This window comes from Canis lupus, chromosome 6 (assembly GCF_011100685.1).
Source record: "Canis lupus familiaris isolate Mischka breed German Shepherd chromosome 6, alternate assembly UU_Cfam_GSD_1.0, whole genome shotgun sequence".
In the NCBI taxonomy this organism is placed as follows: domain Eukaryota; kingdom Metazoa; phylum Chordata; class Mammalia; order Carnivora; family Canidae; genus Canis; species Canis lupus.
In genome coordinates, this window is record NC_049227.1 from 52,803,328 (window position 1) to 52,830,611 (window position 27,284).

Here is a 27,284-nt window from a genome sequence, read left to right on the forward strand (position 1 = left end):
TACCTTAATCTGAGCTCAGCTGCTTCTTCTTCTCATTCCCCTCCCCCTTGCCTCCCTTCATCTCCTCCTCTTCCTTCTTTCCTTGGTATAATAGGGATTCCTGAAATAGAGACACAGACATTTATACAAGAAGACAGCAATAGTGCTGTGAGGGAGAATCTCCCTATGACACTCACTGCTAGTACGTAGAGCTGAGCAAGAGATGTTCATTGACTGGTTTTTTGGGGCAAGTATATCTTATCCAACCTCATTACCTCATTACCCTGTCAGATAAGACAGTGGATTTCTAGTTTGGATTAGCTAGTAGGATCAAGATAATCCAAGGAAATCTGAATCTGATTCCATTGGGGGAAAATTGTGGAGGGGAAGATTTGAAATTTGAAAAGTTTCAAGAACTGACCTCCACCATTAGCACTGCCAATTGGGAGTAATGAAGTGAGCTGGTGGAGAGGTAGCTAGAGAATCAGGGAGTCTCAAAGAGAATAAGAAGAATGACTCCAGGGATCCCTGGGTGGCGCAGCGGTTTAGCGCCTGCCTTTGGCCCAGGGCGCGATCCTGGAGACCCAGGATCGAATCCCACGTCGGGCTCCCGGTGCATGGAGCCTGCTTCTCCCTCTGCCTGTGTCTCTGCCTCTCTCTCTCTCTCTGTGACTATCATAAATTAAAAAAAAAAAAAAAGAAGAAGAATGACTCCAAAAAAAAAAAGAAGAAGAATGACTCAAAGAATATCTAGCCACCAAGAATTGTCTAAACATTGCATGGCAATCCTTATCCATTTGTTAAAAATGTTTTTTGAGACTCAGTGTGTGGCAATAGGAACTCTGACACTAGGAATGTCAGAGGAATGATACACCAAGGAAATGCTGTGTGAAGGGAGGAAAAACAGCATAAACTATGTCACAGGAAATGTTTTTTAAAGGGATAGAAAAAGAATATAAGTTCCCTTTAGCTGACAAAAATATGAACTGATTCTCCCACCAGGCTCCAAGGACCAAGGACTGGGAACTGAGGTAGGGTTAGGGGTGCAAATTCTAGAGAAGCCTCAATACCCTAAGGATTCAGAGAGGAAGAGACCTTGGGCAGCCTGGAACCTCAGGGAGGTCTTCATGAATTTCCAGGCCACAGGAGGGGACAGTTGCCCTCTAAAACACTTTAACTCACAAGAGGGAGCATCAGAAGACTTTTCAAACTCCACCAGCTCATGGGGGAAGAACTACTAATATCTCCGTCTTGTTCTGGCACCGTGGAAGAGAAAAGGCAAATGTTTTCTTAGTCATTGTGGAAAGCTATATATATCTAGGAGTTCTTCATTTTTTTAAGTTCAACACAGTATTTATAATTTTTAGTATCTCAGACTCTGTGCCAGAGGATCAGGATACAGGGTAGGCTACATCCCTTAAAAGATTAATAGTCTAGTCGAGAGGAAAAAGAAACCATAAGTGAGTGATGATTAAAAATTGTGATAAATGAAGAAATAAGGAAATGTTATGGAAGTATTTAAAAGGCAGTCATTTACTCATCCATCCTGTGCTTAGGTAGGATGGGAGGATTGGTCACAGAGGCTGCCTTGAGTGTTCATTCAAGGGACAAGAGGTGAAGGACATTTGGGGCAAAGAGACAAGAAGAAAGAGAAACTTGAAGTGAGAAATGGAATAGAGAAAGCTGTAGTGCCTTGGGGAGGAGAGAACACACAAGTGGTTCCATGTCTTCTTCAACTTAAGGTACAAGGGACATGGAGAAGAAAGAATATAACATATAAAATATTTTATACACATATACATTGCATGTATATATACTTACAACATTTTATATTCACATTATATATGTTTGTTATATGTATTATCCTCCTTGGTTATGAAGTTTGTTTTGTTTTTAAGAATAGGGATAGTATACTATATATTCTTAAAACACCATTGTCTAACATAAGGCATAATGCCTAAAATAGTTATTTATTAGGTTGTCCTCGATCCAATAATTTTATATTCTATTTTTGCTAAGAAAATTGAATAAGAAAGGCAGTGTTAATTTATGCAATGTGAACTCTTCAACAATATTTTTTAGAGCCTACTATGTGCCAAATCCTGTGCTACGTGCTCTGAAATAATCTGAGAGAGCATTATTAAGATCTCCTTTTTTATACTTAGCATCCAACATGGATTTCATTCATGTGTCTGCCTTCTATATTCTAGTAGACTCTGCCTTCCTTGTTCCACTCAGTCTGTAGCACAAAAGAGTTCCATACCTGGTGCTCAAGGAATATTTATTGAAAAAATAGAACCCACTTTGCCCATAATGCCACCAGCTTTCATTTTTTAATTTATATTTAAATACCCTTACAATTTTTAAAAATATATTTTACAAGAAATTTGTGGCTGTATAATTTAATAGTAAGAACACATTTAGGTGTAGGGTTCCATGTATTTCGTTAGATGTCTACACCTGTGTAAACATTACTACAGTCCAGTTCTAGAATGTTTTCATTACACTCAAAAAAATCTCGTATGCCCCTTCCCACTTAATCCCTCCCTGATGCCCCAACCCTAATCTCAGCAACTATTGCTCTGCTTTCTATTAGCAGAGGTTGTGTGTGTGTCGGATTTCATAGAAATGTTAACATACAGCATTTAAACTCGTGTGTACTTCTTTAACTGAACATAATTTTTTTTATTAATCCCATGTTGGCATAAGATCCAGTAGATTCATTGCTTTTTATCACCAAATAATATTCCATTGTGTAGATATGTTACTATTTGTTTATTCATTTAGATTAATGAATATTTGGGTCATTTCCAATCTGCAGCTTTTCTGAAAGAGTTGCTATGAACGCTCACATGCAAGTCTTTGTGTGGATATATGTTTTCATGTCTCTTGGATGTATAATAAAAAGTGAGATTTGTGGGTGGATTGGCATGTGAATGTTTACCTTTTTAGGAAGCTACCAACTGATTTTCCAAGGTGACTGTGTCATTGTTAGAATCCTTAAGTCTGAAAAACCAATTTAAAAAGAACACAACCTAAATGTTAAGTTAATTTAAAACATTCCCATTCTAATGTACAATCTGCATTTACTAATAATTCTACCTTGAGTAGTCAACTCTTTCTATTCTATTTTATTGACATAGAAGGATAAATACATCACGTTTGCCTATTAGTCTGAAGCTACATTTAGTCTTACAAGTATAAATGAAGTAAAAGCCTTTTATAGTTCTGGTTTACAATTGATGACTGAATTTCACTTTAGGGAGCAATTTTACTAAAGAAGATGATGGTTTAGGACATGATAATGGGAAAGAAAATTAAGAAGGTGAAATAGGTACTCTGATTGATCTTCTGGGCCTTAGTTCTCTGTCAGAGAAGTGGACATAATAAAAATGCTAGCTACTTCCTGGCATTCATGTGAATTAAGAGTTAGAAGTTCCTCAGTGGAAAACATTTATAACTGGTAAAAATTTTCAGTAGATTCACTGAAATGCCACCTTCTAAGAAAGCCATTTTGAAAAGAATTGTACAGAGTGAAAATTACTAGGTAAATTGGAGAGAAATGTTTCTTAAAGTCAAAAATTTCACTTGTAATTTAGCTTATCAAGAAATTCGCACAGTCTCATTCTCTAATGCTTGTTCTTTTGTACAGGGCATGAAACCAATGAGATTTGATGCCCTAGGAAATTGGTGGAAATGCCTGTCCTACAATGGAGAGGTCATCTTAGGGGTCTCAGACTCAGCAGGGTATATCATTTATAGAACCCCTTTAATATGTAACTGGAGACATACTAGTTACTAGATTAAAAATTATTATCTTACAGTCCAAATAGAAAAGTAAGCTTTAAAAAAAAAAATTAAGCTTTAAATTTACTAGAGTTAGAAATTGTTATCTTATGGCCCAGATAGAAAATAAAGCTTTAAAAACAATTTGGACGGTGGAAACTACTGCAGCAAACAATCTACTCAGAGCTACAACTTCTAGTTTTGGTTGTTGTTGATGTTTGGTTTTCATAGAGATCTGTTCCAGAGTATATTAATTGCAGGCAGATACAGGGAGGCTCACTATTTTTTTTAAAAGATTTTTTTATTTATTCATGAGAGACAGAGAGAGAGAGGCAGAGACACAGGCAGAGGGAGAAGCAGGCTCCATGCAGGAAGCCCGACATGGGACTCGATCTCAGGACTCCAGGATCACGCCCTGGGCCAAAGGCAGGTGATAAACCACTGAGCCACCCAGGGATCCCCGAGGCTCGCTATTAAAGTTGTCAAAGACCAAAATTGTGGTCTTTCATTCTCTTGTCAGCACTTCACAGGTCTGGTCTGGTACCTTCACCTCAGTGCAGAACCCTCAAGACCACCATGTGCTTTCCCAGGCCCATCACTCCTTTAAGGGCTTCAGGGATTTCTTGCTTATTTTTTCATACACCTCCATCACGGAAAAAATCATTCTGTTGTCTCAGAGCTTTTTTTGGTGATCACATGAATAACAAAAAAGGTTAACAAGTGTTAAAAAAAGTATACACACCTACATACACACAATTGCTGTGTGAGGGATTGCAAATCATGGTCAGGGATAGGCATTATTAATACCTGTAGGAAAAGTCAATAAAGACTTGAATATCTAGGTAGACTTTTTATAGCTTAAACACTTTAAAAGTCTAGTTAAGCTGTTTTTCCCCCATCATTATCTACTCTTTTTCTTCAGAAATATCCCAGATTTGTAAGGAAGTCTTGGATTTCATGCTTTTAGATATTGTCTATGATAAAATATGCTCAGGTTTTGGGGCACCTGGTGGCTCAGTCAGTTTAGTGTCTGCTTTCAGCCCAGGTCATGATCTCAGGGTCCTGGGATAAAGCCCTGTTTTGGGCTCCCTGCGTGGGGAGTCTACTTTCCCTCTGCCCCTACCCCTTCTGCTCATTTTTTCTCTGTGTCAACCTCTCACAAAAAAAATCTCAAAAAAAATTTTTTTAATATGCTCAGGTTTTTCTTAAACCTAGGCATCGTCTATATTTTGGTGATTATATAAAGAAATCATTTGAAAATATCCTGAGTTTTTATTTATTTTCCTTTCATTGACACAACTACTTTTGAGTATCAATAATGTTTTGTGCCTAGAAATAGAAAAGCAGTCCAAAACTGTTTGGTTTCATTTACTATTTGTTGGGATGGATAATGTTAAATTCTCAATTTGTCATTAATAACATACCTTTGTGTATTTTCTGTCCTGAAGATTGGGGGGGAGGGCATTAGAATTTATCTAAAATGTATTCATTTCAACAAGATTTAAAAACTGGCTCTAATGAGTGATACCATCTGATGCTATCACTAGAAAATTGAGAAGGTTAAGTTGCAGAAACACCATTAATTGTTTTTAAGATCTCAAACATTAATATCAAAAGTGTAAGGAAACCAGGAAAGTGTGAATAGTTAATAGTGTGCCCCTTAATTTCCCAAAGTAGACAGATTCATTTTATCATGTTATTAGCCTCACCACATTTCTAGTTGTATTGGAATATTCGCTATTATGTCTGTCAAGCAAAACTTTGCCATTTATAGAACAGTCATTAATTTTTACAATAATATTAGTCAGAAGTTGTTCTTAAAATTCCCAGGTAATCAAACTTTGTTTCATCTGGGTATAAAGATTAGTTAGCAAGTGTCTTAGCTGAGTATGATGATGAGGAAAAATATTACCTGAATACCAGGAATCTTAACTCATAGAAGTATAGGATGGTTGGGATGCCTGGCTGGCTCAGCAGTTGAGCATCTGACTTTGGCTCGGGTCCCAGAATAGAGTCCCACATTAGGCTCCTTGTATAGAGCCTGCTTCTCCCTCTGCTTCTGTCTCTGCCTCTCTCTCTCTCTCTCTCTCTCTCTCTCTCTCTGTGTGTGTCTTTCATGAGAAAAATAAATAAAATCTTTTTTAAAAAAAAGTATAGGATGGTCAAATTATGGTATCTCAAAATAGAGACAGATGATTCAAGTAAATAATGGTACCAAGAGACTTTTTTTTTTTTTTTTTACAAAAACCAAAAAACTTTGAATAAATTCCAAATTGCTAAACAGGTGTAAAAGGCATTCATTCACTTAAAATATTCAACTGGTGAGAATGAACAGAAAAAAAAAATGTGATAAACGTTCAGAGTAAATTATTAAGACATGGTGGTCAATAGTATCGAAAGCCACTTAGAAACCTATATCAGATTATTAGTGCTTACTCTATTGGAACCAAATAATATTTTATATTTGTCTCGGTAATTCTTATCAGGCTACCTTCCATGTATTATGCAATTCAAGTGATCTTTAAATTATTGTCAAATTCTATCTTAAAGAGAGCTTTCACAAAGGACATGCAATTCATATCATCTAGAGTTACTGTCATTTCTAGGCTAAGTCCCATGGAAATTCATAACTTAAAAATGAAAGTCACAAAGATGCAACTGCCTTCATAATGCCAATGCAGCGGTTATAAATATTTCATGAACATTGCATGGGCAGGGGCAGATCTCCATTTTCATGAGTTAGAATTTGTACAGCTAAGTCTCCAGATTTTACTATTCATAATGCACAGTATGCCCTGTAGAGCATTCCATATAGTGCTTTTTTAATATTTATGCCTAATGAAGAAATTACTGTTCTGAAAAGAGAACAAACTGAATCAAAGATTTTTTTGTTAAAATTATGAGTTTTGCTGAATAGAGACAGTAACAATCAACAGAAATTACCTCATTGCTGTATCTTAGCACATAAACGCATAACTTTTAGAGTAATACAAGATGACAGATCAAGACACATTAAACGTAAGTGAAAAGGTTCTTTCTAAAGGTTATAACATTAGAAATCTCATCTTAAAAGAATTTGAAAGGTTAAAATGCAAAGAGCAACTTTCTTACATATAAAAATATTAATTACAAATGATATACTTGCCTGCTGTTTCATAGTTTAAATATATGTCTATATTTTTCTGGGGTTTTCTTTTATTCAAAAAACATTTTAACTTGCTAAGATAATATTACAAAGTTCAATAATGAACTGCTATTGCATATTTTAAGGTAATTTATCAAAGTGCATTATCAGTACCTGTCAGAATAAATTTTGCACTAAAAGTAATAAAAAAAAGGACCATTGTATGTGTTGAAATCAAAGAACATTGCTACAGCTAAGTTATTTTCAATGGAAAGGATAGGTGATTGCCCTCTAAATGATACTTGTCCCATGAGAAAATAGAAGCCTGAAAAAAATCACAGGAAACAGGCACAGGAAAATGTCTATTCCTTGCTTTTAAAAATGAGCATTTGATATTTTATTTCATTTTTGTCATTTTGATCAATTCTTTCAAGTAGATGAATGTTGAAAAGTGCTTCACAGATCTTGGTAACATTTACAAAAGTAAACTAAGTTACTGATCAGCTCATGTATAATCCCAGGCTGAATTATTCCATATTAGCATATATATATATCACAATTAGACTGATTAGGAAGTCAAAGCTTTTCCTTTGAATATACTTCATCAACACTAAGTCTTCTAATAACGAAAAAAACAGGCTTCAGGTATAATATCATTCACCCAGGAATCAGCAGCTTAAGTATTTTTTGTAAGGTTTAAGCCAATGAATACACTGGAAATTCTGTAATATTTACCAAAATTACCACCAGGAGTTTATGTTTTACTCCTGGTATTATTTAACTGGTAGTGGAAAACACTTTCTTCCATTTGGCTCTTTGTAATTTTATTTTCCAAAGGCTCCCTTGAGGAATTTAACCTTTATGTGATGAATTTGCAGTTCACTGGAAGTGTGTTAACCTTAGTTCCCTAATGAGTCTAGGTGTAATACTGAGGCGGAATTGAGAAATATATCATGTAGCTCATTGTCAAGTTGTATTTGTCTTGCACATATCCAGCTTTGCTGTTGTTCCAGTACACATTTTGATCACAATTCTTTAATTATGTTCTATATTTAACTGACCTATTTGAACAGGATCCAGAGCTGGTACGGAACATCTGTCGCTGGGTGAGGCAAGCTGTTCAGATTCCTTTTTTTGCCAAGTTGACCCCAAATGTCACTGATATCGTAAGCATCGCAAGAGCTGCAAAGGAAGGTAAGAAACTAGACTTGCATCAGTTGTCTAGTTATGGAAGTGTGGACCTGAAGTATGTAGCCATATTAAAGTATATCTTCATCCACAAATAGATGTGTATATCTTGGTTTAAGAGTTAAAGAAAAGTGCTAAATTAAGCACTTGATCTCACAAAAGTAGTGAGTTCACACCTGGACTCCAAACTTTGACCAGGGAAAACAACATTTATAATCTTTCTTGGTAAACACCTACTTCACACACAAAGAATTATGAAACAAAACCATGATCACAGCAAATTGCTCCAAAATAAATGACCTTGTAATGTAACAATACAGCAGTAGCATTTGAACCTTCAGTGAAATACAAAACAAAAAGATACCGGCTTCCACAATATGAAACTTCTTGTGAGTTTCCTTTATATTTGATAGGGCCCAGTGTGCTGGCTTAAACATATGTCCAATAAATATCTATTGAACACATAAATCATGCAGCCAGTGGATGATTTTATAAATCATATATGCCATGCCCTATCCAATGGAAATTGCATCTTGGTTTGCAAAGGTATTGTAAACTACCTGGGAAATAACACTGAATACAAAACATGTGGCATCTATAATCTGTATAATAAATGGAAAAATGAATTGATGGAAATTAAATTTTTTATGTCTAGCATTTTAAGCATAATGGTAGGAGTGAAATTAGTAAAGTCATTTGAGGGGAGGAAATGTTCTCAAGATAAAGAGTGTTCATTTTCTTGGGTCGTGTGGGTCTTTGGACCATTTTCCCTTTAAAAACTGCAGGTAAATGATGAAGTGATTTTCATAGGTGGCGCAGATGGCGTTACAGCTACCAACACTGTCTCAGGTCTAATGGGATTAAAAGCTGATGGCACACCTTGGCCAGCAGTGGGCATTGAGAAGCGGACTACATATGGAGGAGTATCTGGTAGGTGTTGTCCTCTCCTTGCATTTTGCTTCCTTGAAGGTTGCTAAAAAATAAGAGACCATGTTGCAAGCAAGTATATTGTGTCTTTTACAATTCCAAATCCTTAGAACTCATTGCTGGTCAAATTCCTGATAGTTGTGACAGATGGAGCATATTGAGCATGAAGGCTCAAATGACTGACTGCAAAAAATGAAAGGATACCAAGATAGGGTTGTGTGTGAATTCTATTCTCTTGTGGTCTGTGCTTTCCTCAGAATTTCCCATTGTCACAAATGTCTTGTCACTTATGAGTAAGGGCTAATACCGGGGCCATCTACAAGCAAAACATTAGCCCCCTGATTATAATATCTTTTTCATAGTCAGAATTTGTTTCCACTTTTCCTAGAACTTTGAAACCTACCTTCAAAAAATCTTGCTTTCCCACCTGTCCCAAACAAATTATCAAAACTGCCTTTATGGCATCAGCCAAGAAGATATTTCAGACCTCACACCTTTGCGTATCTTTTCTCATCATCAAACATTTGCATTTAAAACAGAAACAGAAGTTTTAATCCCAACGTGTCGTTTGGTATCTTTGCCCTGCGCACTCTGTTGCTGTGACAACATGAACTTGGTCTCGCAAAGACAATGCTGTAAGGTTCTTGACTGTACTGGTATGGGGATTAGTCTCCTTGGTGATAGAGACAGTGGTAAATATACATAATATAGCAGTGTCCCACTGTTCAAGAAAAGCATTGCTGAATCAGACCAAAATATGCTTTTGGAAGAGGCTGGATGGACACAAATAAAGCACTATCCATGCTGAGGTGTTATATTTCGAGAGCATGAAGTGTGTCTATGAGCCACGATTTTTAAAACATTATATTCTGCTCTTAATTGAATGCCATTCCCATCCTCACAATGTCAGAAAGAGGAAAGCTGACGAGAAGCACCTGCTCAAGGTCCAGACACAACTCTCTTTTATCAGGCGCTATCAAACAGAGCCTTAAATATTATTGCAATGCAGAATAACGTGGGCCACGTTAGCCTGTGCAGCAGAAAGAGAGTCAAGAGACTCCAGAGTTGGGCTGCAACGTGCACTATGTTTTCTGTCAGCCCATTTCAATTTTTCCAGCCTGCCATGTTGACAGCAAGAGAATAAAGGAGGTCACAGAGGGTGCTGAACATTAAAAATTAATAAAAGAACTATTGCAGTAGTATTTTATATAAGTAACACCATTCACGTTTTCTCATTTAAGCTGCAATTTCTGAATATTCTCCAATACTATAACTCAGTCTAATAAAACTACAGAATTACAGCATTAGAGAAGTCTTTTGTGTTGTAGTCTTTAAGCATATACACACACTGGAAATTATAAGGCTACCTGAAAACAAGTTCAGCTATACCTCAGGGCCTGTTAACATTTCCGTGAAACTCTGGTTCTAAGATTTATAAATTCATATATAAATATTCACTTGGGCTATAAACTCAGCTAAGCCTGGGTGGAACTTCCATTTTGAACAACAAAAAGTCTCTAACGTTTTTAAGGGCTTGTACCTCATTTCTAATGGGTTCTATATTAAGTCTCTTCACATTAAAGTCTTTTTTGAAAATAGCCTTTCTCCATATTGCCAAAACAGATAGAATTTTTCTCCTTTAAAGCAGCGTTGGCTTTAATTTAAAGGTAATAGAATCTGAAAGGCAGTTTAAATGGCCAATAATAATATATTTTAGGACAGAAACAAGTTCTATAACAAAATACCTTCAGAAGGAGTTATAACAAGACCTATCTTACCAAAACTGTGTTAAATAATAATGGCTTCAATTTTAGGAAAGATGGAAATATCGAAATGCCTAAACACCATTCCTGCTTTCATCAAACATGGCTGTCAAGACTTCAAATGCTGCTTCAGTGTAGAATATCATACAAAATATGCCAGATATTTTTATAAGATTAAAAAAATTACCACAGCACAGTGCTAATACTTTCCCAAGAATTTTCTCAGAGCACTGGAGTGTCTGCTTTTAGAAGAACAGCTTGAATCACAGATTTTTTTTTTTTTTTTTTTTTTAGCAAAAGCTAAGGAGTATTCGATTTTGGATAGCCACCTGAAATACAACACGTACTTTCCATTGCCAGGGAGGAATATTTTTCCCCTTCAATATTCGCTAGCTCTCTATTCAGTCTTTATTATTTTTTCTCAGAATAAGATTGCTGCTATTTGACATGAAAGTTTTGTTTTGTTTAAATGGGGAAATAATGAGGTACTTGGGGTACTGCACATACTATAGAAAAATGGTCACATTCTGTAATGTCTTCCTAAAACACATTAGCCAATAAGGGGCAGTGACTAGCATTGGGAGACAGAACCTCAGCCGAGGGATATCAGTTGAGGAATTTCAAATGCGATTAATCTGGATTCTACAGTGCTTTAAAGCAATGTTTTTCAAATTTTGGTCCCCAATTTGAGTGTACTATGGAACCAGGTTTAATGAATTATAATCAACATTTTAAAAAATGAAATAGAACAGAGAAAACGTCAGTGCTTTGCACACAGATGGGATAAACATTGGTCAAACACCTTTTTCAGTTACATGTGTAACACACACACACGTATATGTATATGTATGAATATATATGTGTATTTCTATCCTGGGTCATGATGTAAAATGAGTTTTTTATTATAGTTAACTTCAAAACTTCAGAAAGCTACTGATTAGAGAGAGATCTCTATTTAATAAAAGAAGTCATTAAGCCTTTAGAAGTCAGTAAACAAGGTTACTTCTGCTTGTTGCAGTTTACAATTTTTATCAAAAGCAAGCGTTAAGACCTCATTCCAAGATCTCATCCTTAGCTTTGTTCTTTTAGAAACTGCCATTTTCCAATTCATCTACAGGTGATTAGAATCTGGGGGTGGGGGTTGGAGGGGACAAAACCTATGAACCAAATTCATAATGGAATGATTTCTAAACCTGATTTTCAGTTGGAGAAATATACCTGGCAAGATCATGCTCCATTAAAGGTTGAATTCTAAAATTAAAAGTGATTTCATAATGAGAACAGTATCAAAAGAAAGTCAGTATTCATAAGGAAGATTTTCATGAAACTAAGATGGCTAATTAAGCTCTCCACCATACAAATACTTCTAAATTACTGAGTCTTAACGAATCAACATTCTCTACCTTTCTTTGAGCAGTAGAGACTTTACACTACAAGTTGTTAACACCGAACTTCCCTTCTTCTGAAATCCATGCAGAATACTTTATTTTTTCAATATCAAACAATTAGTTCATATGTCACCAAACAGTCGAGCAGATTAATGTTTTGTTTTGTTTTGTTTTGTTTTGTTTTGTTTCTGGCAGGAGGGATTCCTTGCCTTTATTTATTTCACTGAAAGAACTGCTGATCTCATCAGTAACATTATTTATGAACCCCAACCTTGCGTGAATTACTGATTATTTTTCCTAGTTTTAGTTTACTTATTTTTTTTCTTGTTTTCCTTTCAAATTTTGACCTTTTTCCTGGCCTTATCCACAAATGATGAAGGGATGTTCAGATAGCCCTTAACTCAGTGATTACTATCACCTATGTAAATGGTGTCATTCAACTGTGGTGTGACATTTTCACAGTCAATCTTCCCTGTGGATAATATTCTTTTAGACATGTTTAAGAATGAGTCCTGCATGACATAAATAAAGATATATCTTTCTTGCAACTGACTTCATGAGGATAGTATTTATTAATTTCTAGCTGCTTTAGGAAAAACAAGTATCAAGTATCTTTCAGTGGGCTAAATTCAGTAGAAGGAATTATTCTGCGTTGTAATTTAAGACCTTCTTTCTATTGATGGGGGGATGGATATATTTTTTAGGTTTGTTATGTCATTCCATTATCCTGTATACATTTTGTTTGTTATACATATAAACACACACACATACCCACACCTAGGGAAAAGATCTGAAATTTCTCTGCAAGAAACGCTTTGAAACTGATGGATGCTTTAGGCTCAATTTAATTCACTTCCTGCAAGCTTGAAAAATTAAGTCATTGCTTTACGTTATTTTATTTGCCACATTTGTTCATTTACCCCCCAAAAGGGAAACTTTTGTTCTCAACTTCAATTTCAGATTGCTTTTTGAAATTATTGTCTGTACCACCTGCTCAGTTAAAACAGCAGGATACATTTTATTTGATAGTAAGACCTATAAACTTTAATACTGATTTCTGAATGATTTATCAAAGATGGACTTCAAGATTTGATCTCTATTTCAGGAACCCAAATTTACTAATCATATATAGGATATTATGGGTTTAAGAAATGATTGTATATTTCTTAACGAATGACAGTGGCATACCCCATAACATGCTCTTACATTCTTAAATAAATAACGAATGATTTGAAATCCAGCTACTTGGGCTATTAGACACCAAACTCTGAGTTTGTATAGTTACAAGCCTCCTAAAGCTGTTTTCATTGTAAAACCAACCAGGGAAATACCGATAAATACAAGTTAGAAATTTGCTAGTAATTTGTAACTCTGCGCCAGTGTGTGGGTTAGAAGTGAGTACAAAGTACATAGCTCAGAAAACTTGCAGAAACATGAATCAATATAATAGCTTAAAAATAATCTTAATTCTATATTGCATACTTTATGTTTGTGTTTTAAAAAGCTACTTAGGCATGATTGTTGAGACCATACAGTGACTTAGCAGCACTCAACTCTTACATAAATGCACATCCAATGTAATCTATTCCAATCATGAACTTAAACTTATTTTGATGTATTTATTAGCTTATTTTTGTAAAATGAAGAAGATGACAAAACACAGATCGAAAACCCCGAAGTTACAATTTGCTTTGATAGCTATTTACATATGTGCAAGTAACTGAAGATTTTGGCAAGATTGCTTTAAGTTCCTGGGCTCCCTGGGTGGCGCAGCGGTTTGGCGCCTGCCTTTGGCCCAGGGCGCGATCCTGGAGACCCGGGATCGAGTCCCATGTCAGGCTCCCAGTGCATGGAGCCTGCTTCTCCCTCTGCCTGTGTCTCTGCTTCTCTCTCTCTCTCTGTGACTATCATCAATAAATAAAAATTAAAAAAAAAAGTTCTTACACCGTACATTACAATCATCTCATGAAATGCAGTATTGCTATTTTTTTATGAGAACTAGTTGTTAATGGGCTAGACTTTTTTTTTTAATTGTCAATCACACAATTACTGATGCACAAGATCCTTTTAGAAAAACACACCTACTCACTGTCATAAAATTTCAACTATCTGTTGTAACCATCTTTATCAATAAGAGCTTAGATTTTAATACTGAAATGTCTAAAATAACCTGATAGATAAAGGTAGCATTTAAATGAATAAAAAAGGCACTGATGAATTATGCCAAAAAGAATAATTAAAAGGAGAACCTTTCACTTTATACTCACTCATCTCTTTTCTTTTCTGTGTGTGTGTGTTCAAAATAATGCAAAAAATATAGTCTGTTATTCACATAAATATTCTCAGGCCATCACAAGTTTAACTGATCAAATTATGAAAGACCTTGTTATATAAATATATGTACTATATTTGCAGAACAGTCAAAGTAGGCATATCAAATAAAGATGCTGAATTACAATTTTCATTATAAATTATCAGTTTGGTTGAAAGAAGCTCACCATTAGAACTATTCTCATTTAAATCATGCTCATTTGAATATATTCATGTACAGATTGACAAAGAATCCCCTTTTGCATTATATTGCTTTTCCTGGAGCCCGAATTTCACACTGTTTGGCTGTCGTTGGTCTGTGCAGGAGATCAGAGCCCTAATAATAGATTTTTGACGGTGAGCTCGCCTGCTACCTGCCCTACACAAATCCTCACTGTTCATGTTTGCTTCATGGCAACAAAGCAGACAGAAGGAAAATGCCAAGTGCTGAGTTTGAGGTACAGCCTTGCCTTGGCTTGACATTTCAGCAGAATAGCAGTTTATGAGATGCATAATTTTTCATCTGGGACTCAGCTGCCATATTCATAGACGCTTACAGCTCATCGTCGGACTGGAGCAAGGGCAAAGGTTTAAAGCATAGATCAAGGTCTACATCCTTTCCTTAGGTATTTTAAAATAACTATTGTCCTGCAGATAAATGGTAAAATCAAAAAGTATTTAAGAGCCAACAAATCCATGGCCATGTGGATAATTATATATGTTTTCTGTTATTCAAAATTAGGAAAATAAATTCATGTCTATATCACCTCCTAAGAAAATATTAAATAGACTGTAAACCAAAGGACTCTGACAAGCATATTAAGAAAACTTACCTTTGCAGCAGTGGTAATGAATAATTAAATTTCTTTCCTCTGTGTGTGTGTGTGTGTGTGTGTGTTTTCCATAAAGAATGATTTCAAGCTTGAAATTAATAAAAAAATGTTCCATTATGAAAGTAAAACTAAGGAGTATTGTGTCACCGTTTGAGCTTGAATTTAAATATTCACAGTTTCATGCATATCTACTGTACTAAAAAATCAGTGTAGGTACACGTCAGTGACTGTTTAATTTAGAACTACACATCTCTGTAAGCTTCAGAAACAGTTCACCATGTCACAGTCTCATACAGAACAATGGTACACTACATTGGATTAATTAAAGAAGCCTTGCAGAGAACTGAGTTCTCAGTATGTCAAGATTTCAGTTTTATGTTAAATATTTTCTAAAGGCCAGACCCTTAAATCTCAGGGGCTGTACCAAGCAGTGAGCTGTGAATTTAACCATAGGCTAACTGCTAATGATAAGGAAAAGAGTCCTAGTTGAGGCAGCTGTAATACAGTCATTGGATTAGGCTATCAATCACTCAGCTCCCTAAGGAAAAGGGGAAGAAGACCAAACAGTGAAAAGGGAAATTAGGAAAGGAGGGCATGACTAGAATAAGATTCTTCACCATCCTTATCCATTCGTGGGCTTAAATCCCTAAGCATTAGACCAAACTCTCCAGCATTCCTCAGACTATAAAGCCAACACATTTATCCCTAACATCGAGAGAACCATCAAAATGTCATTGGCTCTCAGTAGTTGAAGATCTTAAAACCTGCTAGAAACAAATGCCTGATTACATAATCAAAATTAGATTAATCCCTAATTTTTGAACTTAAGATTTATACATATGATTATTTTATGTATAAGGATTTAGGTATGTCAGCAAGGGAAATATTCTTATTTAACTTCTAATTTGGAGCCAATTTTTACTTATGGAAGCCCTGTTGTAAGATGAGGCTCTAGTAGATCAGTGGATCTTGAACTTCAGTGACCCCAGACCCTGGAGGATCCATTAGAATATATATTGCTGAACTCCTCCCTGAGAGTCTGGGAGGGCCTGAGAATCTGCATTGAACAGTAGATGAAGAAAGCTTAGTGTTATTGAACATTTTGATTTGAAGATCTTATTTCCAAAATAGTGTCAAAGGCTTTCATCAGTGGTAAAATTCAAGAATCATGGTATTCCATACATAAATTTAGAATCTGTGCCCACAGCTAAGTATCTGAAAAAATTGTAGTAAATAGAATCAGAATTCATTCTTAAGAAAAGTACAGAAAACCGTATTTGAGGGCTCAGAATAGAAAGAATAGTCACTCCATTTAAAATTAAATGATTCCTGTTATAAAATAAATAAATCATGGAGATGAAAAGTACAGCAGAGGGGATATATTCAATAATACTGTAATAACATTGTATGGTGACAGATGGAGACTACACTTATGGTGATGAGCATAGAGTAATGCATAGAATTGTTGAGTCACTATGTTGTACATCTGAAACTAATACAACATTGTATATCTACTATACTTCAATAATAAAAATTTAAGATTAATGTTGAATATGAACCATTGTTATGCAAAGAGAATCCATTCTAAGTGCCACTAAGTAGTCCTTTGAAAAATAAAACAGGTGTCAGAGGCAGACAAGGGTAAAATTAAGCTCATGATTGTGAAATACCATGTTTTTTTCTTGACTTTGTACAGATACTAACATATTGAATAGTAACCGTTCTCTCCCAGGACAAGCACTTACATATCAATGAACATAGTTATTTCCTCAGACTCAAACTGTAGGAGACAACAGTATTGGTAACCTCCTGCTTTTCTCTCTTCCTTTATGTTTTGCTTGTCATCTTCATACCATGGCATCCTTTTTATCAGTAGAAGGGAAGGATAACCTATGTTGTAGGCAGAAGCTGTTTCAATGCAGTGTCCCTGCCATTAGCATAGTGTACTATGCACTTAAGAGTCTTTCAAAGTCATGTTTATAGCCTGTTGGTGATACTGTTTGTGAATCATGGAAGCTTCCTGCAGCTTTCCTGGATGAAGGAGTGTCCTGGTGTGCACCTCCAAGTTAGTACCATCTGAATCTCTGAAAGCAAGTTATACCCCAAATTCTAAAAGGTCCGTAAGTGTAGGGCATAGTACATCCTCTAAAGACCCATACAGTATCTGATGCTCCAAGGTGCAGACTGCGTAGGACTTGATGATGAAGGATCATAATAGAGAAGGTAAAGGAAGCTGGTCAGGCCAGCTTAACTTCACTCGCTATGATTTTGTAGAGTCTAATACTTTGATTCAATGTGTGTTAGGATTTTACACTACTTATTTTAGTGTTCTTTAAATTTTTATGCCCCAAATACTCCACATTAAAAAAATATATAAACTACATACTTGTCACCCATTTAAGTCAACCTTATAAAATTTAGCCATAAGTTTAAGTGATAATAAAAGACATAGTCTCCCACATTCTACAAATATTAATTCTTAGATGAAATGCCTACACCATTCTTTTAAATACATCTAATAGAGTCTAAATAGCACAGTGACTTTATACTCATTATGAATCATTTAAAAATACATAAACTAAGGCTTGAAATAATAGTTGAAAATTTTACATAATTTTTCCCTCAAACTAGTATTTCTAGTCAACTTCCTCACCAAATTTTATCCTATTTTCATTTATTTTTAAGTTTGAATATCTTTTATAGATTGTCCTATAGAATTTCTCTTTAACAAAATATATGCCTATGATATGACGTTTACATTTTTGAAATTCTAGGTTAAGGCTTTAAGGATAATTTTTCTTCTGTATTGTTCTAATTTACAATTTATACTTTATCATAATAAAGTATTTCCTAAAAATATCAGGGTTGGCTTATTCTATTCTTTTAGTTTTAGATATGAATATTGAAAATCCTTGCTCATCTAAATAATTAAAGAGGACTCAAAGAGTTTTATTATAGTCTCTTAACCCAAATCTTTGAACACCTTCCACATTACCAGCTAAAAGTTACTTAGTAATCTTACCTAGGGATCCCTGGGTGGCACAGGGGTTTGGCGCCTGCCTTTGGCCCAGGGTGCGATCCTGGAGACCGGGGATCGAATCCCACATCAGGCTCCCTGCATGGAGCCTGCTTCTCCCTCTGCCTATGTCTCTGCCTCTCTCTCTCTCTCTGTGACTATCATAAATAAGTAAAAATTTTTTAAAAAGTAATCTTACCTAATTTAATTAGGTAATTTGAAGAGCTCTTCTTTTAGTTTTGTTGAAGAAATAGCTTGGAAGGTACCTGACTTTCAAAAATATTTGTCACCCAATCATAAATCACCTCTTTAAAACCAGTACTAATATTCTGATTTATCATTTTATTTGGTACCCCAGAATTTTTACTGTTGAACAATGTGTCATTATAATATTTGAGATCATTGTGAAATAAACTTTTTTCCAAGGTGGAAAGGACTGTTAAGACATTGGGAACAGAAGAACTAGCATTATATTTTGATTGACTCTTTCTCAGGCATACAAAATTTAAGATACAATACTTATGGAAATCAAGGATCTAGAAAAGGATTCTCTAAGATTAGTTTACCCATGAGATATGTACAAAAGAAATGCAACACTGAGTATACATCCATCTTTCAGAAGACCACTGACTTATTTCATCTACTCTTCACACAACTTTATGACAACAAAGCAGTACTTTGGTTTTCCCTTTTTTATATCAATTTAGCTACGTTTCTAAAATAGCACCAGCAATTTTAAGAAAATTTTCATGCATGGGCTAATAAATCTCAGTATATAAGTTAATATGTGCTAGTGGTAGCATTTGGAATTTTATATTGTCAAACTTTTGTGTTACTGGCAAAATCAGTCTGCATTACTATACTCCTCAGCATGGGCTACTCAGGCAATAAGTAGAAGCTACATAGGAATATCAAGGCCTTTAAATAATATGATCTTTATTTGCTCAGCACCATATTGAACACTTTATATGCATTCTTATATAAATAACTCTATGATGCAGACATCACTGGCTCCATTTTATAGCCTTAGAAACTCAAACTCCAGATGGTTAAGCAACTTGCCAAAGTTTACATAGCCAGGACATGTCATAGTTTGGATTCAAACTCAGATCTGTCTCTAAAGATGGACGGCTAAGCATCTTCATGAATGTCTTAATCCAGTATTTGCCATAATAAGTCTCCGTCTACATTTAATGTACTCATTAAAATCTAATGGACTACGAATGTCATTTACTAATGCAACATTTATTCTATCTGGATTTGAAAATCTGTGAATGTGCTCTTCTGTGACCATTGTCAAAATCATGTCCTTATTATGTGTATCACTACATCATTATATTGGAAAATTGAGCAAGTAGGTGAATTAGGAAAAAAAATGTTTAATTCCTTACAAAGAACAAAAAAATGACAGGAAGCATTCAGTCGTTTGTCTTAAAGTGTATACATGCAGCGTTTGCTTGAAGTGAAACTGTCATCAATATAGCAATAAATAACCTTATTTCTTACTGACTTAGATAAACTATATGAGGGCTTGGTCTAACACTGATGCTGAGAAAAAACTTTGGGTGTCCTTTTTAATTTCTTCTTTCTAATCTTCAGTCAGTTACAAATGACCATGTGTTCCTGCAACTGTCTCACCTTCTTTTTGGACAGATCCATCTTTTTCCCCTGCAGCAGTATCATCTCCTTTATAATTTCAACTGAGCTTGCAAAAAGCACCACTAAGTAATTCAGAGATGCTACTTTTTCATTAGGTGGGAGAAAGAGAAGGACATTTTGAAGGTGGTAAGGTGAGGAAGAAATTGGCCCAAAAACCTTGCTAAGCCCCTTCTGAAAGGGAAAAAAAAAAAAAGGAAACTGCACCATTTCTCACCTTCCCTCGTTTAAAACAAAACAAGATAAAATATAAATAAGATGAAACTCTGCTAGCACACATCTGGCATAGTATGATATGAGAAATTTTAATCAGTATAAATTAATTTGACAAGTGTATAGATCAGAAGTCAAGAGTTCTAGGAATGTTTCTAAATTGCACTCAGTTCATTTAATACATCTGGTTAATGACAGACCTGTTGGATTATAAGCTTCTTAAAAGCAAGAGTCACTCCTGTTTCTCCATGATCTCCTCCAAAGCCTAGGAAAGGCATAGGCACATTATAGACATGAAAGACACACCATTTGATCCTTAATATTCAGCTGTGTATAATTGAGAAAGTTTGGGGATGAGACTAGACTGCCTATTTCTGATGTCCATCTTGACTCCCTCGTGAACTTTTGGCAACGGAGTAAGAAATTTTAACTAATAGAATATAGACCATCTTATGATGTAATAAAAGTACTGAAAGAAGAAAGTTTGCAGCCAAGAATACTCTATCCAGCAAGGCCATCCTTCAGAATAGAAAAAGAGAGAGAGTTTCTCCAACAAAAGTAAAAGGCATTTATGACCACTAAACCAGCACTACAAGAAATGTTAAAGGAGACTTTGAGTGATAAGGAAAGACCATAAGCCAGAGTAAGGAAAGTAGGAGTCTCAAAAGCAGTAAAAATAAGTATATCTGTAAAAATCAGTCAAGGGACTTGTAAAATAAAGCAATGTAAAGTATGACACCATATACCTAAAACATCAGGGAGAGAGGAGTAAAGAATGGGTTCAAACTTAAGCAACTATCAACTTAATAGAGACTGCTATATGCAGAAGATGTTATATACAAACCAAATAGTAACCACAAATCAAAAACCAATAATAGATATGTAAAAAATAAAGAGAAAGGAATCCCAAATATATCACTAAAGAAAGCCAACTAAGCATGAGAGAAGAAAGCAAAAGAAGAAAGCAATGGAGAAAAACTACAAAAACAACCATAAAACAAGTAGCAAAATGGTAATCAGTACATATCTATCAATAACTACCTTGAATGTAAATGGACTAAGTGCTCCAATCAAAAACTTAGGATGACAGCATGGGTAAAAAATAGTAAGACCCATCTCTATGCCACCTACCCATCTCTTTGCCGACTCATTTCAGACCTAAAGACACAGGAAAATTGAAAGTGAATGGATGGAGAAGAATTTATCATGCAAATGAATGTGAAAAGAAAGCCAGGGTAGCAATACTTGTATTGGACATAATAGACTTTAAACAAAGGCTGTAACAAGATACAAAGAAGGGCACTATAATCATAAAGGGGACAATCTAACAAGAATATATAACAATTGTAAATATTCATGCACCAGCCATGGGCGCACCCAAATACTTAAAGCAGTTAATAATAAACATAAAGGAAGTAATAAAAAAAAAAGTAATCAATCATAATACAATAATAGTAAGGAAGTAAGGACTCTAAAACCCCACTCACGTTGATGGACAGATTATCCAAACAGAAAATCCACAAGCAAACAGTGGCTTTGAATCACACACTAAAACAGATTTAGCATTCCATCAAAAAATAGTAGAGTATACATTCTTTTCAAGAGCACATGGAACATTCTCCAGAATTGATCACCTATCACGCCACAAAATAAGTCTCAACAAATTGAAAAGATTGCACTTTTTCTGATGCAGTGTTATGAAACTAGAAATCAGCCACACAAAAAAAATATGGAAAGAGGTTAAATAACATGCTACTAAAGAATGAATGGGTAAGAAATCAAAGGGGAAATTAAAACGTACATGGAGACAAATGAAAATGAAAACACAACAGTCCAAAATCTTTACAATGCCTCAAAAATAGTTTGAGGAGGGAAGTTTATAGCAATACAGGCCTACCTCAGGAAGCAGGAAAAATCTCAAATAATCAACCTAACCTTGCACCCAAAGGAGCTAAAAAATGGAACAAACAAAACCCAAAACCAATAGAAAGATGGAAATAATAAAGATTAGACCAGAAATAAATGAAATAAAAACTAAAACAAAAACAATAGAACAGGTCAATGAAGCCAGGAGCTGGTTCTCTAAAAAGATCAACAAAATTGATAAACCTTTAGCTAAACTCTCAAAAAGAGAGAGGGAGAGATGACTCAAACAAAATTGGAAATGAAAGAGGAGACATAATAACCAAGACCACAGAAATACAATTATCAGAGAATATTATGAAAAATTTTATGTGATCACATTGAGCAATCTAAAAGAAATAGATAAATTCTTACAAATGTGTAACTTCCCAAAACTGAGTCAAGAAAAAACAGAAAATTTGAACAGACCAATTACTGGCACTGAAATTGAAGTAGTGCTCAAAATATTCCCAAAAAACAAGAGTCCAGGATCAGACAGCTTCACAGATAAATTCTACCAACATGTAAGGAAGGGTTAATACCTATTCTTCTCAAAGTATCCCAAAAAATAGAAAGAAAACCCAAAGTCATTCTGCAAGGTCAGCATTATCCCAACAATAAAACCAGATAAAGATACTACAAAAAAAGAGAACTACAGGCCAGTATCTCTGATGAACATAGATGCAGAAATCCTCAACAAACTGAATCCAATAATACATTAAAAACATCATTCACCACAGTCAAATGGGATTTATTCCCAGGATGCAAGGGTGTTTCAGTATTCACAAATCATTCAACATGATACAGCACATCAATAAGAGAAAGGATAAAAAAAAAAAAAAACCTGTGATCATGCTAATAGACACAGAAATAGCATTTGAAAAAGTACAACATCCATTCATGATAAAAAAAAAAAAACCATCAACAAAGTAGATTTAGAGGGAACAAAATTCAACATAATAAAGACCACAGACGATAAACACACAGCTAATATCATCCTCAATGGGGAAAAACTGAGAGCTTTACCCCTAAAGTCAGGAACAAGACCAGGATGTCCACTCTCACCACTTATATTCAATATCCTACTGGAAGTCCTAGCCACAGCAATTAGAGAAGAAAAAGGAATAAAAGCCATCCACATATGCAAGGAAGATATAAAACTTTCACTATTCACAGATGACATAATACTGCATATAGAAAACCTTAAAGACTCCACCAAAAACCTACTAGAACTGATAAATGAATTTAGTAAGGTTGCAGGATACAAAACCAAAATACAGAGATCTGTTTCAATTCTATACATGAAGCAATGAGAAGAGAAATTAAGAAAGCAATCCCATTTATAATTACACTAAAAATAATAAAATACCTAGGAATAAACCTAACCAAGGAAGCGAAAGATCTATAGTCTGAAAACTATAAAACATCAATGAAAGAAATTGAAGACAATGACTACAAATGGAAATGTGTTCCATGCTCATGGATTGGAAGAACAAAAGTTGTTAAAATGTCCTTACTACCCAAAGAAATCTTCAAATTTAATGTTAAAATATCAACAGCATTTTTCACAGTTCTAGAACAAACGATCCTAAAATTTGTATGGAATCACAAAAGACTGAATAATCAAAACAATCTTGAAAATGACAAACAAAGCTTGAGGTATCACACTCCAGATTTCAAGTCAAGTTGTACTTCAAAACTGTAGTAATCAAAGCAGTATGTACTAACACAAAAATGGACACAGATTAATAGAACTGGATAGAAAGCCCAGAAACAAACCCACAATTGTACAGTCAATTAACCTTTGTGAAAAGAGGCAAGAGAAAGCAATGGGAAAAAGTCTCTTCAACAAATAGTCCTGGGAAGACTGGGCAGTTAAACATGCAAAAGAATGAAAAACCGAACACTTTCTTATACCATACACAAAAATAAATTCAAAACAGATTAAAGACCTAAATGTGAGACCTGAAACTGCAAAGTCCTAGAAGAGACCACAAGTAGTAGCAATGTCTTTGTCATTGGCCATAGCAACATTTTTTCTAGATACGTCTCCTGAGGGAAGGTAAATAAAAGCAAAAATAAACTATTGAGACTACATCAAAGTAAAAAGCTTCTGCAGAGCAAAGGAAATAATCAACAAAACCAAAAGATAGCCTACTGAATGGGAGAAAATATCTGCAAATGATAAATCCAATTAAGAGTTAGTACCCAATGAGGGGGACACTTGGCGGGATGAGCAACGGGTGTTATTCTGTATGTTGGTAAATTGAACACCAATAAAAAATCATTTTATTAAAAAAAAAAAGAGTACCCAAAACGTGTAAAGAACTTATCAAACTCAACACCCCAAAACAATCTAATTAAAAATGGGCAGAAGATATGAACAGACATTTCTCCAAAGAAGACATACAGATGGCCAACAGACACATGAAAAAATGCTCAACATCAGAGAAATGGAAATCAAAACTATAATGAGATATCACTTTACACCTGTCAGAATGGCTAAAATCAAAAACAGAAGACAGAACAAGTGTCAGCAAGGATGTGGAGAAAAAGGAATTCTCTTATACTGTTGGTGGGAGTGCAAACTGTTGTGGTCACTGTGGAAAACAGTATGGAGATGTCTCAAAAATTTAAAAATAGAACTACCCTATGATCCAGTAATCACACTACTGGTTGTTTACCCAATGAGTACAAAAACACAAATTTAAAGGGATACATGTACCCTTATGTTTATTGCAGCATTATTTACAATAGCCAAACTACAGAAACAACCTTAGAATGAAGGATACAGGAGATGAAAGGATACAGAAGATGGTGTGTATACACACACACACACACACGCACACACACACTGGAATATTATTTAGCCATAAAATGAATGAAATCTTGACATTTGCAACAACATGGATAGAGCCAGAGAGTATAAGGCCAAGCAAATTAAGTCAGTCAGAGAAAGACAAATGCCATATGATTTCACTCATATGTGGAATTTAAGAAACCAAACAAATGAACAAAGAGGAAAAAGAGAGAGAGACAAACCAAAAAAACAACTATAGAGAACAAACTGATGGTTACCAGATAGGAGGTGGGTGGGAGGATGTGTGAAATAGGTAAAGAGGATTGAGAGTAACTTATGATGAGCAATGATTAATGTGTAGAATTGTTGTATCACTATGTTCTATACCTGGAACTAATATAACACTGTGTGTTAACAATGCTGAAATTAAAATCAATAATTTAAAAAAAAAAGAATATAGGCCATCTTACTAGGTACTAGCTTCTGAGAGCATTTCGCATATTATTATGTAATTTAATCATTACAACAACCTGGTCAAGTGGTAACATTTACTTACCTGTTTTACTGAAAAAGAAACTGAGTTACAAAGAAATCAAGTCAATTCTGTAATATCACACAGCTTGCATCCAGATATATTAGTATTCTTGCTATCTGGCTCTTAATATTATGAATTTAGCCACTATGTTACAGTTACTTCCCCACCACTGTTCATTCTGTGTTAATTACTCTATTATGCTTTTTAATATTCTCAACATATTGTAGGATGAAAATATCTAGAGACCCACTTTTGTATTTCTTAAACAAGAAAAATTTAGACTGAAAATAATCTATGAATATAACTCTAAGATGAATCACTGTTTAAAAAAATTCACAGGAATGACAGGTCACAATTACACTGTAAGTGGTCTAGTAAACCTCTCAGTATCCCTATTAACCTCTGGGTTTGATGCATTTCTCATACTAATATACTAAAAAATATCACAAAGAAATATATGTACTTTTCAAGGCAGATGCCAAAGGTTTAATGGATCAAATTATTTCTGTGCTGGATTTTTGTTTCCTAGTTCCAAATGTTTGGTCTTTTACTAGTCCAATATTAAACTGGAATTTTAAATTTCTCTGGTAAATAGTATAAAATAAAAACATAATAGTAATGAATTGAGCTAACAGTAATAGTTTGAGTGGTTGATATATCTTTTGCCTTAGCCTTTCTAGCTCCCTAAACCCTTATTTTAACAGCAAGTTTAAACTAGGTGAAAATATGGTAACTTTTTCTAGAAATTATATGTATATGTATGTGTATTTGTATTTGTTCCTTGTATATTATTCTAAATCATTCCCAAAGGTTTTTCCTTAGTTTTATGGGTTTATGATATAGTAGGGATCACCAAGGTCTTTGGTATGATAATCATCACCTAAAGAGATTATTAAGTAAACTGATCCTGGGCTCAGAGAATATCTAATTCAGTAGATCTGAGATGAGACCAGGAATGTATATGATGTTTTTCATCAGGAATCTCAGAGGATTCTGATACTCACTGATAGTCAATCTTCAGCTTCCATCTTAAGGTGGGGAGGAGAAAATTCTAATACGGGGAATGCCACCATTATAAGATATAATAATTTTACATATTAAAAATTTGAGATGTTTGTCTTTTGAGAATGAAATGAATCCATTCATCTTTTATATAAATTTAGTCAATAATCATTCTCATTTTAGTAATTGAAATGTAGTAATTGGATTTTAAGTGAGTAGACCCTCAGGTAGACTCTCTAAAATTCTCACTAAAATATATGAAAATATAAAGAGTGTCAAAAATTCAAAGAAACAACAAAATGTTTACTTGACTTTTAGTCAGTTGTCATAATCGTCAAGGAGTTTTCACTAACTTTCTATTTGATGAGCTTTTTTTGCGTATGAAACTTTGGATTATGGGATGTATCGTTAAAAGCCCTTGTTGGGGCGCCTGGGTGGCTCAGTTGATGGAGCATCTAACTCTTGGTTTCTGCTCAAATCATGATTTCAGGGTCATGAGGTGTGCCCCACTTCAGGCTGAATGCTTAGCGGGAAGTCTACCAGAGATTCTCTCTCTCTCTTACCCTCTCCCTCTGCTCCTCCTCTCTCTAATAATCTTTATTTTTTCTTTTCTTTTTTTCTTTGCCACCCCAAGTCCTAGACCAGGTATTTCTGAGAATGTGTATATGATTGTATGTATCAAAAGAGCTGTTGTTATAAGAATATTTTCAATAAGTGGTCCAGTTTTTTTTTTCCTAAACCAGGAGTAGATAAAAACAGAGCCAAGAAACACTTAAACACTTTTTTGCCTATTTTAAGGCAAGCAGGATTGCTGTTGTTCCAGTGCCATAGGATAGACTCTAGAATGAATGAAGACTTTATA

The 27,284-nt window shown here is 34.8% G+C and overlaps 1 protein-coding gene across 4 annotated transcripts in view; it reads left to right on the forward strand.

The window, feature by feature from the left end:
• Positions 1-27,284, forward strand: part of DPYD (dihydropyrimidine dehydrogenase) — a 791,077-nt gene that overhangs the window by 570,474 nt on the left and 193,319 nt on the right. For all 4 annotated transcript variants that reach the window (XM_038541239.1, XM_038541240.1, XM_038541241.1 and 1 more), the window contains 2 exons: positions 7,963-8,083; positions 8,888-9,007. In XM_038541239.1, coding sequence (XP_038397167.1) covers positions 7,963-8,083; positions 8,888-9,007 — 241 coding nt within the window. The remainder of the gene's footprint in view (positions 1-7,962; positions 8,084-8,887; positions 9,008-27,284) is intronic.